Source organism: Ctenopharyngodon idella, chromosome 2 (assembly GCF_019924925.1).
Source record: "Ctenopharyngodon idella isolate HZGC_01 chromosome 2, HZGC01, whole genome shotgun sequence".
Lineage (NCBI taxonomy): Eukaryota > Metazoa > Chordata > Actinopteri > Cypriniformes > Xenocyprididae > Ctenopharyngodon > Ctenopharyngodon idella.
Window position 1 is genome coordinate 7,632,239 of NC_067221.1, and position 16,353 is coordinate 7,648,591.

The 16,353-nt window shown below is 37.9% G+C and overlaps 1 protein-coding gene across 1 annotated transcript; it reads left to right on the forward strand.

Moving 5' to 3' along the window:
- The first annotated feature begins 480 nt into the window (after positions 1 to 480).
- nmnat2 (nicotinamide nucleotide adenylyltransferase 2) lies at positions 481 to 15,196 on the forward strand. Its single transcript, XM_051875237.1, has 11 exons — positions 481 to 709; positions 4,278 to 4,366; positions 7,220 to 7,287; positions 7,448 to 7,526; positions 7,611 to 7,728; positions 7,808 to 7,888; positions 8,527 to 8,571; positions 9,012 to 9,088; positions 10,210 to 10,311; positions 10,472 to 10,539; positions 14,490 to 15,196. Exons 1-11 carry the CDS (start codon positions 532 to 534, stop codon positions 14,590 to 14,592), a joined length of 1,008 nt encoding a protein of 335 aa, XP_051731197.1. The 5' UTR covers positions 481 to 531; the 3' UTR covers positions 14,593 to 15,196.
- Positions 15,197 to 16,353: the final 1,157 nt, after the last annotated feature.

Here is a 16,353-nt window from a genome sequence, read left to right on the forward strand (position 1 = left end):
TTGTAAATAAAGCTGGAAAAGTTTTTTTTTTTTTTTTTTTGGAATGGGATTTGATTTCAGGCGACAAATAAAGTAACTATTTCAAAGGGGTATGATGACTTTCTAATAGCACTGTATATACACTCACATAATCTGTTTGTACAATAACAAATCAAAACCCTGATTTGTGTGATTTTGTAATAAACAATTCTAGAATTTATATGTGTTACAGGGTTGCAAGTGACAACTGCAAACGGCTCTAATCGTCTTTGAAAAAATAATAATAAAAAATAATATTAGTTTATTTTCTGCTTTGTTTGACTGCAATACGAAGTACATGCAACACGAAAAAAAAATTTCTTCTTCTTTTTTTTAACTAAATGTATTTTTTCAACCGCGTACTAAAAGAAGCGGAACCGTTGAGGAAACACGCGCGTTTTAAAGATGACTCGGAACCAAGACCCCTTGATTCGGATCCCTACGCGCATGTTCCTTTAAGTGCGCAGGAACAGATCACAGTGACGCTCTGCCTCTCGCGCCTGCCGCAGCCTAATGAACCTCGCCTCTTGCTGCGGTCTTACAACAAAACAAAAGGCCTTAAAATCCGCGACATATGTTAAAAAACGATATATCAACTCACTCAAAATGACGGAGACCACTAAAACGCATGTCATTTTGCTGTCATGTGGAAGTTTCAACCCCATCACGAAGGGACACATTCATATGTTCGGTAAGTATTTCGCCTATTCTAGAGGGAGTGGATGCGCGAGCTGATTTTCAATTCAGCCGTTTGTTGTATGAGTATGTAAAGGCGTTTATGGTGACCGTGGTGATTTCAGACATTGTGATGTCACGCTTGATGATCGATTATGTTCCTGTAATGAATTCTTATTGTCTATCGCTGTCCAAAGCGAAGGTGCTGAAATGGGCGACGGCCTCAGAGCCCAGAATGATCAAATCATCCCTCAGTTCAGATGATGGTGCTGCGCAGCCGCGGGTTTAGCAAACAAATCTCTACATTAATCCACAGTTTTGTGGACGCAAGCAATATAGATCTGTGATTTATGACATTTCAACAAGTGCAATTAATCGTTACTTCTGGGAAGGATACTTGGCATGCTAGAGCGCCTATATGAAGAGACAAATAACAATCTACTGTACATTTAAAATCATGTTATATGCTACGTTAAAACTTGGATGTTGTCCTGCAAAGAGACTTTATAGACCGACCTTCATGCGTCATATAGATCATTGAGGAATGAGATTTTGATATACATTTAGGCATATGGCAAATTAAATAAATTATGGGCTTGGTTTAAGACTATTTGGATTTTAATTTATGTATTTAAATGTTTATTTTTTTTGTTAGCATCCATTTAACTTTCACAATTTTAGACATGTCTTTATTTTATGAGTCTCAAATTGAAATTCAGTGGTTGAAAGTGTAATGAATTTATCACTGCAGTTTGTCATTACATTTAAAAGAAGACAGTAATGTTCAAAAAGTTGAACAGATAATGCGTCACAGCATGAAAACCTACTAGTAAAATCATCATCGTAACTAAAAATAGAGAGGCGAGCTGAGGACAGAAGGTCACTGCTCTATAAACATTCATGACCAAAACCAATTAAAAGCAAAAGTGTTTCAATGAGCCTGCATAGTTAAAGGAAAAAACGACCATGAACATGAACAATCAAGTTAATTAACCCCTTATGTTTCATTTGGGGGACCCTGTGGCCTTAAAGGGACAGTTCACCCAAAAATGAAAATTATGGCATCATTTACTCACCCTCAAGTTGTTCCAAACCTGTATGAATTTCTTTCTTCTGCTGAACGCAAAAGAAGATATTTTGAAGAAAGAATGGCTGATGGTAGCCATTGACTTCCATCGTATTTTTTTCCTACTATGAAAGTCAGTGGGTGCCATCAACTAACAAACATTCTTCAAAATATCTTCTTTTGTGTTCAGCAGAAGAAAGAAACTCTGATGACAGAATTTTCATTTTTGGGTGAACTGTCCCTTTAAGAGCTCAGAAAGCATTGGTTTTATACTTCATGACTTAAGAATTTAGAAACAGAATTTCAGCTTGACTTAGATATACTCCATAAAATATTAAACATGACCAATGTTTTGGGACCCCAGGTGTACGACATGAATAAATGCAATGAATTTTCACATGTTAAGACTTTCTGTGTTCTCACTCCTTGTTTTTAATTTGTTGTGTCGTATTATCTAATGACAGAATAGTAAGAATTTGTCTGAAAAACACGCTTATTTCATAATAAAACATAATATTTGCCTACAAGTTTGATTAGGTACATCTTAAACAAATTTGCATTTGTATTTTAAAATAAAGTTTCATCAATCTCAAACGAGCATGAGGGTTAAAGGGTCAGTTCACCCAAAAATGAAATTTCTGTCATTTATTACTCACCCTCATGTCGTTCTACACCTATAAGACCTTCGTTCATCTTCGGAACACAAATGAAGATATTTTTGATGAAATCCGATGGCTTAGTGAGGCCTCTATTGCCAGCAATATCACTGAACCTCCCAAGATCCAGAAAGGTACTAAAGACATATTTAAAAAAGGTTCATGTGAGTACAATGGTTCAACCTTAATATTATAAAGCAATGAGAATACTTTTTGTGCGCCAAAAAAAACAAAATAACGACTTCTCAACAATATCTAGTGATGGACGATTTCAAAACACTGCTTTGAAACTTTACGACTCTTTTGTTTTAAATCAGTGGTTCGGAGTGCCAAAGTCACGTGATTTCAGTAAACGAGGCTTTGTTTACGCGATCCAAACCACTGATTCGAAACAAAAGATTCGTAAAGCTTCATGAAGCAGTGTTTTGAAATCGCCCATCACTAGATATTGTTGAAAAGTCATTATTTTGTTTTTTTGGTGCACAAAAAGTATTCTCAACGCTTTATAATATTAAGGTTGAACCACTGTAGTCACATGAACTGTTTTAAATGTCTGTAGTAACTTTCTGGATCTTGAGAGGTTCAGTGACATTGCTGTCAATGGAGGCCTCACTGAGCCATCGGATTTCATCCAAAATATCTTAATTTGTGTTCTGAAGATGAACAAAGGTCTTACGGGTGTGGAACGACATGAGAGTGAGTAATAAATGACAGAATTTTTAGGTGAACTAACCCTTTAAAGCTTGGCTGTGTTTGCTCTGAAATGCAATTATACCATCATACATGTATGTGACAGGACCTTGACTGAGAGTGCAAGTGGGAAAGGAAGAGACACTCAGAGAGCCAGAGAGAGATTTCTTCCATTGGCTTGTCCATCTCCACATTTCAGTGAGCCATTAAACATACCATTGAAAAAAACCTTCCTTAATTCATTTACTGCAGCTGTGTTTCTCAGTACCAGCACCACCAGCACAGTTTGATCAATACAGTTCTGCTGTTTTCCCCTGAAGCCAAAAGCATCTGTGCGTCCATGACCTAATTTTGAAGCCTTCTTCTCCTACTGCATGCCTTTGCATATATTGAGGCACAAAAATAAGAATGGGTTTATGGCTCATTCTGAGCAGTGCTTCTGACGAGATCAGTGGTTTCGAGCAGGCTGTCTGAAACCAATAAAAATACTTAACATTAAATCAAATACATTTTAATCCTAGCATTTCATTTAAGTATTGAATATGTTGGTTTTCGCTCTGCTTTTCACTGTGGCCTCATTTTTCCTTTCTTTGTAGTTTCTTTTGCACACTAGAGATATTTGCTTAGGACGTCAGATTATTTCATCTATATACACATCTGCCTTATATTCCCCAGCAGGAGATCTTGTTTCTGATGCTCACTTTTGTCAATATTTTGATGGGGCTGGGGGTGTGAGGTTATATCAGACAGATGAAGCACTGTGCTTACATCGTGAGAGAAATCACATATCAGTCATCAGAGTTGAAACAGAGGTGCTGTCCTCACATAAAAGACCTTGTTTCACTTTCTTATGTTTCTAAGAGAATTCCTTTTATCCGAGCTACACTCTTGAAAATAAAGGTTCCAAAAAGGGTTGTTTTGAACCTTCAGTGAACAGTTCTTAAAATAACCATTTTCATATTAGTGTGAAGAATATTTTAATAATCTAAAGAAACGTTTTCCATTGTAAAGACCCTTTTGTGCAATGAAAAGGTTCCATGAATGCTAAAGGTTCTTCATGGAACTTTCAAGAACCTTTATTTTTAAGAGTGTACCTTTATAACAGGGCATTGTGTGTTACAGAAGGCAAATGATGACCATGAGATAATAAGGTAACCCTGTTTGGTTTGCAGAAAAAGCCAGAGAGTACCTACACAAGACTGGACGATTCATTGTGATCGGGGGTATCATCTCACCTGTACACGATTCCTATGGCAAACCGGTAAGAGTATCTGTTCATTAAAGTCATTTTAGTATTGTATATTTACTAGGGGTTGCACCGACTAATCGACTAGTCGACTTTGCCATGACGCTTTAAGCATGACGTCGACTAGTCGCTGGTCATGGCCTATAGAGGGCGCAGCAGGATAAGAAATCTTTGAAGTCCATCTTTACGCACAGTATCCAAACAGTTAAGGACAAACAAATGCATACTCCAAGAGCGCTCCACAAGATATGTTTGATTTTACCGTCTGGATTCTCAATATTGATCGGATGAATGCGCGTTTTAAACAGCTTATTGTACACATAAGTTAATCGGCGTTCGCGCATGCTCACAGAATCATTCAGTAGCGCAGAAATGTATTGTCAACACTGTTCTGTGATTTATCAATAAAATAGCTTAGAAAGTTCTAACATGTATATATCTTAGTAACTAAAACCCACAGCTTAACTATTTGTAGAGAGAAGCTGCCAGGTAGAATTAATTCACATGCAATCGCTGTCTCACTAATGCATTCATATAAATGTAATCTTTACTGTGCTACTTTATATCTGTATCTGATCTACAACGAACAGAAATCTGTAAGAAATATAATGACCCAAAAACAAAAGAACTGATAAAAATAATGTAGGAGCAATATTTGTGGGCAGCGTCATATGCCATAGCTGTCTCAGCTCGAGGTTCAGACTTAGGGCTCATTCACACAGAACGCATTTTTGATTTCAAAAACGCAAGGCGGGCAGTGGAATGGGGGGAAAACGCAAGGTCTCGAGACGCGTTTTTTTTTAAAAGTTGAAATGATTTGAACTTGAGCGCCGTGTTTTTAGAATGCCGTGTCATGTGCGAGACGCTGCAAAAGACGCAAGACAGGAGCGTAACGGTCATAAATGTCTGTCTAGCACGTGTTTAAATAGAAACAATGGAAAAGTAGAGCACTGGAATGGAAATGCGCATTCTGTGTGAACAGCCACTTATTTGTTCATTAATGATGTCGATGTCGACTCGACTTTAATCAAATAAATGTCGACTTTTAAAAACCTGAAGTCGTTCAACCCCTAATATTCACGCAGTATCACAGGAGCAGAGTGCTATTGCCTCTTTTATTGCAGATAATCACATCCGTGTTGATATTCAGACCATCATTGTGTGTAAAATTTTTAGATACACATTGCCTGTTCCTTTGTCAATTTTTGCTTTGTTCGCCATTCTGAGCAAATCATGTAATGGTGTTCCTGAATGAATCAGTGCTGTGAACAAATCGTTTGAGGGAATGATTCAGTGACTCACTCATAAAGACAGCCACTTGTTTTGTTCCTGAATGAATCAATGTTTTTGAAGAAATTGGTTTAGTACTCGAGTTCACAATTCAGTCATCATATAGCTATGTAACCTGAAAATATAATTTACTAGAAATCCCACATAAACAGTGAAATCTCCCACTGTTTTTGCACTGTTATATTAATTATAGTCCATTAAAGTCGGCATGAAGCAGAAGTTCCGATTGTCTTTTCTTCTCTACTGTGACATCTATCCGAGTGAAACGGCATCTGAAATGAGAGGGCGGGACTTAATTTGTCCTTCGGGAATTGATTGGATCGTTGGAAGTTGGGCATTGCTAACAAAATGGAGGCAGATCTGAATGCCCGTTTGCAGTCAGTTGTGGGGGATTTCTCTCTACCGGACTCACTGCGAGCACCCTCACGTTACTGTAAGAAGCGAGCGAGCGTTTTCGGTTCATTCCTATGAAGTTGAGCCTCACGTTCGCGCGTTGCGTGATGCTCAACTTCCATAGGAATGAATCTTAAAAAACGCTCTGGTCGCTTGCTCTGCTTCAGTAGACACGCAGCCTGACTGACTAAGCGTGTCCTCCATCAGGTTCCTGTTTGAGGGTACTGTACACCCCAATAACTGGCATCAGCCCCAGCGACAGAATTTTCCCCTTACGTCACTGGATCTGCTGGCAGTTCCAGATAGCTCTGCCCTCGCGCCATAGCATGTGACAGGAAGAGACGATGAGTCGTTTTGAGTGGGATGGCAGGTTAATGTTTTTGATTGAAGATTACGAGGGCACATGAATTTTAAAAAAATAATGAAGTGCACGGACAAATTATTGATAATAAATACTACAATATTCCATAAAAAAATAAGAGTTGTCAATTTTGATTTCATGCGGTGACATAAATGAAATTTCAGGAAATTTCACGGGGGAAAAAGGTCCATTATCTAGCACTGCTTACATATAAGTCACTTTCAAATTAAGCAGGTTTCTTTTGGTAAAAATGGGCGAATTTTCATGTCAAATTCGAACCTGTTGTTAAATCTGCGTGGGAGGTTCTTTCGCGAAATTCCAAAGTGTGTAGATTCCTATTGAACTGCATTTCGCCTGTGAAAATGGTAAATGTGACATCAAATTGTATGTTCATAAATGTGAACAAACTACATGTCTCTACTAGTTATTTAAGTAGATTCCTGTATATTGTTGTGTATATAAGGTTTTAATCTGAATCATACGAATCAGCAGAACTCTGTAACCAAAACTGGAATTAAAAAGAACTTTAGCCTAGTTTTCTTCTCTCTTAGCATCAAAATATGAATAATAAATGCTTTAGGAAGCAGGATTCAGTCATTCCAACTTAAATCCGTTGTCGGCAAAGGCATAACGTGTGAAAGAAACAGTTTCAGGAATCATTGTGTTTTGAACCCTGATCTAAAAAAAGGCAAATGTTTGAATAATGGCTTTTATTTTGATCAAACAGGGTTCCCTTCCTTACGCTTTACAATATTCTCTTTATTGGTAGGTGGATGCTAAAGCACTCACTTTTCCTTGTTTTGGTTTCTTTTCTGCTTTTCTAGGGCCTTGTCTCAAGCAGACATCGTCTCACCATGTGTCAGTTGGCAGTTCAGTCGTCTGATTGGATCAGGTAACTGTCAATCAGCCAAAATGAAGCTCGGCAACACCCTCATAAAAATGCTATGCAGCACTTACGTATACTTCAGCATCCTTGAGCTATATTGATGATTGATAGCTTATATATTTCAGAACGGACATAAAATGTCTGATGGATTAATGGTCTTTTGCAGAGTGGATCCTTGGGAGAGCTACCAGGACACTTGGCAGACCACCTGCAGTGTTTTGGAGCATCACCGAGACCTAATGAAAGTTAGTCCCAATTTCGGTCTGAATGCTGTAAGATTTTTACTTGTACTCCATCTTGAAGTGATAAACTGAGCTGTTCCTCTGCAGAGAGTCACAGGATGCATTCTGTCCAACGTCAACACACCCTCCACAACCCCTGTGATTGGCCAGCCCCAAAATGGGACGTCTCCTATTTACCAAAACACAGCTAACAAGTCTGTGGCGAGTAAGTGACCCTTGTTTGTTATGTTTGGTGTTCTGGAGAACAGGTCTTTCGTGATTGACTGATGTCTCTTTTTCTCCAGTTAAGCTTTGGGGAAAGATGAGCGAAAGCCTGGGTAAAATTTGTTGTGTTCGCCCACACATGGATCGTTTTACCTTTGTTGGTAAGCTGATATATTCATGTACAAAATTTAATACATAACACACATATACAAAATATAAATGCTATATAATACAAATATAAATATAATAGATGCATTAAATGTAGGCCCACCTGTACCTGTCACCGACTAGTTGAATTTTTATTTGAACTGAATTTATTACATGACATGCAGATTAATATTTGAATATTTATATATGAACATATGCCAAAAATATGAAGATGATTTAAGACATTACATTATTTATGACAGACAAAAGCACTGAATAGATTTTACAAAAAGTCACTTTATTTATTGAATTTTTGTGTTCAGAAACAGAACAGCTTTATTAATAATTAATCACACCAAATTTAATGCATTAAATTATCTGTCCCAAACTACTTATTTAAGTTTAATGCCACCATTTCAACCCCTTCCAATTTGTGTAAATATAAAACTGTGGAGAAAAGAGGTCTATAACACAGCGATATGCCACTGCTTTGTCATTGGGTTCATGCAGAAATCACATAATTCTGTATAATTATTTTGAATTATTCATACGCCTCACACAGGATGTGTATCAATTTTACATGACTGTGGTGACTTCCAATGAATCAATCATCCCTGTGACCTCTCAAGCCTTTCTGTTTTTCTCTGAACAGATGAAAATGCCAACCTTGGTACAGCAATGCGCTACGAGGAAATTGGTGAGACAATGTGATTTTCCTTCCCTTGGTTTTGGTTTTCAAATCAGTTCTTGCTTGTCACTTTGAGTCATCGTCAGAAAATACCGAGTTTGCCCAGGGAGAAGAAAAAAAATCACTGGGTATTTCTCCTCAGGAAAATATAAATAACATCCAATAAGACAAACACAGACAAACAGTTGTCAGAGAAATAGTCAAAACAGTAGAAATCTTTCTATAATAAAGTCATTAAATGTGATGGTGTTTGTTTATATACTGTGGTGAAGAAGGCGTCTGTGTGCTGTGTAGTGCCTCAATCTTCCTCCTCCTGGGGAAAATGTGTCTTGTTTCTTTTTCATCTTATCAAAGTTGTTGTGTTTACCCCCAAAGCGAAGGAAAAACATCTCATTACTGTCTTGAGATTTTTATGGTGTGATGTGTAACTGTGATTGTGGTTTGTTCAGAGTTGCGTATCCTGCTCCTTTGTGGCAGCGATCTTCTGGAATCTTTCTGTATCCCTGGCTTGTGGAACGAAAGTGATGTAAGTTATGATTCTTTCTTCCTTTCTTTCTTAAACACAAACATGTATAAAAATATATATTATTCTTGCACATATTTTGTTTGTTCACCTAAAAATAAAGCAATATCACGCGCGAGAGTGAGCAGCGTCTCAAGTAGTCACAGTTTTGTTTATATTCAGACCAATCAATGGCACGGTTGCGATTGCAATAAAGCTTTTATTTAACAGTTCAATAAGCAAGAAGATAATATTGAGTACTTACATTGTAGACACGTTGCCGGTTATTTAATTTGCTCGAAAGCGGAATCGAGCATTGCTCATTTCAGACGCATTAGTGTTTTTCATTCCTGAATGAATCAGTGTTTTGAATTCATTAGCTGCATTCCAGTTCAGGCTGCATCTTTCGAAGCCATGTTTGAATCATAAGAGATTCACTTGTTCCATTCCTGAGTGAATCAGTGTTTTTGAACAAATCTTTTAAGCGACTGATTCATTAGCTCCCCCCCAATTCAAAGGCTGCATCTTTCGAGGCCGCATTTGAATCATAAGAGAGTCACTTGTTCCATTCCTGAGTGAATCATTGTTTTTGAACGAATCTTTTAAGCGATTGATTCATTAGCTGCATCCCAGTTCAGAGGCTGCATCTTTCAAGGCCGCGTTCGAATCATAAGAGAGTCACTTGTTCCATTCCTGAGTGAATCAGTGTTTTTGAATGAATCTTTTAAGCGATTGATTCATTAGCTGCGTCCCAATTCAGAGGCTGCATCTTTCGAGGCCACGTTAGAATCTTAAGAGAGTCACTTGTTCCATTCCTGAGTGAATCAGTGTTTTTGAACGAATCTTTTAAGCAATTGATTCATTAGCTGCGTCCCAATTCAGAGGCTGCATCTTTCGAGGCTGCGTTCGAATCTTAAGAGAGTCAATTGTTCCATTCCTGAGTGAATCAGTGTTTTTGAATTAATCAGTTGAGCCAATGATCCAAATTACTCACTCACAAAGATACTTGTCGCCACCTACTGGCATACCGATGGCCTTGTCCCAAACGGCACCCTAAAAACTTTAGAATAACATGCATTGATGAATTTTTAAAAAAGAAGTATTTGCTAAAGTGAACTAAATATCTGATTATTATATTCTTGTAGATGGAAGTGATTGTTGGAGATTTTGGGATAGTGGTGGTTCCTCGGGATGGAGTCGACACAGAAAGAATAATGAACCATTCATCTGTTCTCCGAAAGCATAAGGTATTAGCACTAAGCTATTTGCTTTCCTTTGGTATTTATCATTATTGACTAGTGAAAACTTATTTACATCTAGTGTCTATTTTACTACGCAGTCAATGCAGGGGGTTTAGAGCATAACTGCTTTTTGTGATGTTTAAACGGCTTTGGTTTCCTCTCACAGGACAATATAATTGTGGTAAAGGATGAGATCGACCACCCGATGTCAGTCGTCAGTTCCACCAAGAGCAGGTGTGTGTTCTTGCTGTCTCCGCATCATTCATCTATTCGTTCTGTACCGTAAAGACCCGTTCACACCAAGGACAATAACTATAATGATAATGATAAAGATAGAGTTCTTAAAATAATTCTAAATATAAAATAGCAGAGTCCACATCACAACAATAACGATAACAATAGAGAAACGATATTGTTGGAATCACTTTCAGAACTATTTTTTCTAGCTAATGAAAGATAAAAACAGTGACCAATCAAAATCCATCCTGCTGTAAAAAGCTTGAGCATTTAAAGCGACAGACAACAAAACTGCAGTGCATGCTTAAAGGGTTAGTTCACCCAAAAATAAAATTTCTGTCATTAATTAACCTAATGCCATTCCAAACCCGTAAGACCTTCATTCATCTTCAGAACACAAATGAAGATCTTTTTAAAGAAATCTAAGAGGTATCTGTTCCTCCATAGACATCTATGCAACTACCACTTTCAAGCCCCAGAAAGGTAGTAAAGACATCATTAAAGTAATTCATGTGACTCCATGACATGCGTTGGCAAAGATGATAGGCTAAACACAGGTGTTACAAACGAGGAAACTGATGAGTAACGAAGAAGACAAACTAGTGGCAGGAAACAGTGAATAAAGGAGACAGGTGAGTGATGATAAACAAACTAGGGCCCTGTTTCCACCTGGTATTAAGATGCGTTTTGGTCAATCAGATCACAAGTGGACGACGCTAAATACTAGGGATGCACTGATACCATTTTTTAAGGACCAAGTACGAGTACCGATATTTTTTTTCTGGTACTCGCCGATACCGATGCCTATACATTTATTAATTTCTCTCTTTTTTTTTTCTTTTTTTTTGGTGATGTTGCAGTTTTCCAAACACAGTGAGACTAATGAATGTAGTACAGCTTCTTTATTATTACTCTAATGAAAAAAGAAATAATTTTTATGTGCTTGTCACAAACTTAAAGAACAAAAATTTCATAGTGTCCAATAACCTTCAAAGGGCATAATTACCAATATATATAACTGTCGTTATATAAAAAGAAATTTACAAACAAATTACAAACAATATAACAAATACTATAGAGATACAAATTAAATAAACTTGTTTTTCAGATACAGTAGGTTTATTTACCATGTATACATTTATTTAACATCTTCTGTTGTTTTATTAACATTAATGACAAATATTTAATTAGGCTACGGTCCCTTTAAGACCGAATCCATGGATACTGACACATATCCTGTTTTCACCCAAATGTTTACGTCCACTTAAGCCATAACCAACTGTATTTACGTGAGATACTCCACACGATGGACATTTTGACAACTATGTGTGCATTTGACCATTCAGGCGCAAGGAGAACTGATCGCGCGCTGTCTGAGAGAACCATAGACTGTAAAAAAAGATGGACGCCACAACGCTGCTTCCTTCCGTTGTAATGAACTGAATGTAAAATGTACGACGATGTGCGTTGACATGTTACGCAAAAACGTCAGTTTGGAGCCTGGCATGCTCAGAAGGAATCGTCAGTAGAGCCTGGAGGCGGAGTCACGGTATCAAACTTCCGCCCAGACGACTGCGGCATCATTGATGTATTTAAAATAGGCTATATCAATTATACACAATTTAAAATTCTACCTATAAAATAATAGGCTATTCTGTTTCTAGAGCAATAATATTTTTGAAACAGCAAATTCAGTAGATAAACTCAATATAATATGCCACTAGAAACAACTCTAAAATGTCATAAACGGTCCTGCCATTTTAAATAAAGTTGAACTAACGTTACAGGAGATCGATTGCTGTAGACAGTGCTCTACAATTAATTAGAGTAGGCTATCATTAGTTTTGTCCTGCTAATTATTATTTTATACCCATAAAAATAATTAGTAACTGCCAGATAACAATCACCTGCTTTTTCCCGACATGGCTAACGTTAGGCGTGTTATCTTAACTAATAACATTTATTAATTCGCTTATAAAGACCACATTTACCGTTACCGAAAAAAGTTCAGTGATCAGTCAGATCCTGTAGGTCAGTTAGTACAGTTTACCACTGAACAACTCATTTTGTCGGTGTGAAATAACACAGAAATCGAAAATTATTAGTTAGTTATATATCTTCAATCTCCCCTCGAAGCTCCGACAGTCCTCAGAGAAGCTGTCAATCACAACTGTCAATCATGACGACACGCCCCGTTTCTATAGCATCAAATTGCTAGCTAAAATCAAACTTATCACAAAAACGAACAATTGAATATATATCAGCGTGATAACAACTACCTTAAATGACCAAAACCATCTTTCGGAAAATTTTATTTGAAGCGTAATTTATTTTTTTGTTTTGACTCAAGTCCCGTTCGCTTGCATGGAGAGGGCAAGGTTTATGACCTGTACTGCATCCAGCCACCAGGGGGCGATCAAAGAGCCCGCAGCTTCACTTTTCAGGATGTATGAGGCACACCCGGAGAGAACTGGGATCGCACGCAAGGAAAGAGAGAGAGCGCTTCTGGTCTGTGTCATTCAGCGCGATTCCGCCTATCCCGCCTTCACTAATCGATAACGAATTTTGATTGAAAGCATGCAGTTCGCAGTGTGTGGGTTGTCATCATTCATTTTGAAGTATTTCCACACCCCTGAGGCTGACATTGTTTCTGCTGCTGCCGTCGGTGTCTCTGTGCACGGAAAATTCTGTCAGTTACGTCACGTGAGGTATCGGTCTTTGGTATCGGGGGTATTTTTACGAGTACAAGTACAAGAACTTGGTATTGGTGCATCACTACTAAATACAGGTGTAAACGGGGTCTAAAACTTTTTGAGCTTGTCCACTTTCGACCACTTCCAGAGGTAGTCGAAAACGCATTTGACCAGATTGCTTTCGTAGTGGAAACTCTCATGTGGTCGAATCTGTTCGAACAACCACTAAAAGCCGCCTACTCTCACTTAATGACACAATAAACATTATGGGAGGCGCTCTAGCCAGATGGGACTTTAAACTTTGTCAGCTGAAGGCCCAAGTTTGGTTTGAAGATGAAAAATGCACCAAGCACAATGTTCTCTCACCATTTCACAGAGTTCGGGGTGGTATTGCGGCTATCAGAGCAGAAATGAAAGCTGATGCTCTCTGTATGTTTTTCTGTAATCTCCAGTAGTTCATATGTAGATTGTGTGTGCTTATTTTGTCCATTAGATCGAAACATCTGAAAAAACCCATACATTTAACCGCCCATAGACCCTCCCCTCGAAGAAATCAGGACAGAAGTGGTTGAAAGGTGACAAAAGAGACGGATTAAAATACCAAGTGTAAACGGGGGTGTGTCCCTCGTCCACTTGTAATCCGATAGAACAAAACTCATCTTAATACCAGGTGGAAACAGGGCCTAAGAGTTGATGAAAGTGAAACTAACTACGCATAATTGTTACACTACAGTGGTTTAACCTAAATTTTATGAAGTGACACGAGTGCTTTGGTTGCGCAAAAAAACAAAACAAAAAAACATAATTTACCACTTTATTTACAAAACATTAATATCCAACGCGCGTTCACGCAACAACATCTGCTCTCACGAATGCGTTGGAGCTTAATATTTTGTAAATAAAGTGGTAAATAAGGTTTTTTGCACAAACAAAGTACTTGCATCCATAAAATTTAGGTTAAATCACATGGATTAGTTTTGTTATGTCTTTACTACCGTTCCGGGGCTTGAAAGTGTCAACAGAAGGACAGAAATCTCTCTGATTTCATTAAAAATATCTTTATTTGATGAACGAAAGTCTTACAGGTTTGGAACGACATGAGAGTGAGAGTGACAGAATTTGCATTTTTGGGTGAACTATCTCTTTAATAAACAGAACGATATCGTCTGCTAGTGTGGACGCTAATATAGTAATCATTATAGTTATCGTTTTTGGTGTTAACGGGCCTTAACCCTCTCCCTTTCTCCTTACCAGACTGGCTCTTCAGCACGGTGACGGTCATGTGGTGGATTACCTGAGCCAGCCCGTCATTGACTACATCCTGCAGAGTCAGCTCTACATCAACGCTTCTGGATAGGGTGCGGAAGTCCACTTCCGACTCGTCAATCGTCCCTGTCTGTCTCTCTGTGTAATCTAGAGTATAATCCTCCTGTGCTACCACTGCTTTCCCATGTAGAGGAGCATTAATCTGTCCTCCCCTCTTACTCGTGTCTCATTGGGATGTACAGCACTGTGCCTGAGGGATCTGCTCCACCAATCAGCTTTAAGGGACTGGGTGGGCTTAGGTGCCCAATAGGAGGAAGAGGAATGAGCCTCGCCAACACCATGACAGAAAAAGAGAGTTTGATTGAATTAAACCATTGCCTGCTATAATGTCGGCCTTTGCTGTTGATTTGATGCTCTCTGTTCTTGTAGTTGCATGCCTAAGGGTTTTCTTTCGGCGCATGAGTGTTTAAATTACCACATAGACCGTAGTCTGTGGTTACAGTGTTTGCAAAAAAACGTGCTTAGACTCATCTCATCTCTAAATACATTTTCTACTCATCAATCAACTGTATGTACAGAAAAAACGTTCGTTTGCAGTCTCATATACTGTATTATGCCTGAATGTTTTGTCTTCAATGTGCATTCATGTATACGTGGAGTATTTGGTTGCACATTAAAGAATGCAATTTCATTTACTTTGCTTTTGTGCACATTTACTTCTCACACAGCTCCAGTTTCTTGACATTTGCATACTAACATGCCACAGATGTGATTTTTTGTAAAGCCAGTCACTGCCTCTGCATCAAACCATTCGATTCCTTTCACATTGTGCTTGTTTTGTGAAGAGACCACACTGACACCATTCGAGAGCTGTTTGTTCACGTTAGACAAGGGCATAAAGTAACTCTTTTTAAAGCTATTTGATTGTTGGGACATCTTTTAAAATGATTTGAGCTGACATAAAACGATCTATCACCTTTATAAATGAATCAAAGTGTATTTGATGAGAAGAATAACAGATTCAGTGAATTATGTGTATATTGCATAATTAATTTTGAGCGGCTTTGCAAGTTTACAAAAGGCTCTGGCTTTATGATAAGAAGACTTGGATATATTACTGTGATTACTGTTTTTTATATGATATGATTTCAGCACGAACAAATAGGTGAAATACGACATATAATTTTAATCACTTTTTAGGGTTAGTTCACCGAAAAATGAAAATTATGTCATTTATTACTCACCCCTCACGTCGTTCCACACCTTCATTCATCTTCTGAACACAAATTAAGATATTTTTGAAAAATCCGATGGCTCAGTGAGGCCTGCATTGCCAGCAAGATAATTTCCTTTTTCAATGCCCAGAAAGCTACTAAAGACATATTTAAAAGTTCATGTGACTACGGTGTTTCAACCTTAATAAGCGACAAGAATACTTTTTGTGCTGCCAAAAAAAAACAAAATAGCGACTTTATTCAACAATATCTAGTGATGGGTGAGTTCAAAACACTGCTTCATGAAGCTTCAAAGCTTTACGAATCTTTTGTTTCGAATCAGTGGTTCGGAGCGTGTATCAAACTGCCAAAGTCACGTGAACTATTGAAATTTCGAAACACTTATGACGTAATGAAGCCGCGTTTACTGAAATCACGTGATTTTGGCGCTCCGAACCACAGATTCGAAACACTGAGCCATCGGATTTGATCAAAAATATCTTTTGTTCTGAAGGTCTTATGGGTGTGGAACGACATGAGGGTGAGTAATTAATGACTGAATTTTCATTTTTGGGTGAACTGACCCTTTAACCAGAGACTTTCATTAATGAAACTGGAAGCCAGAATGTTAATCTTCA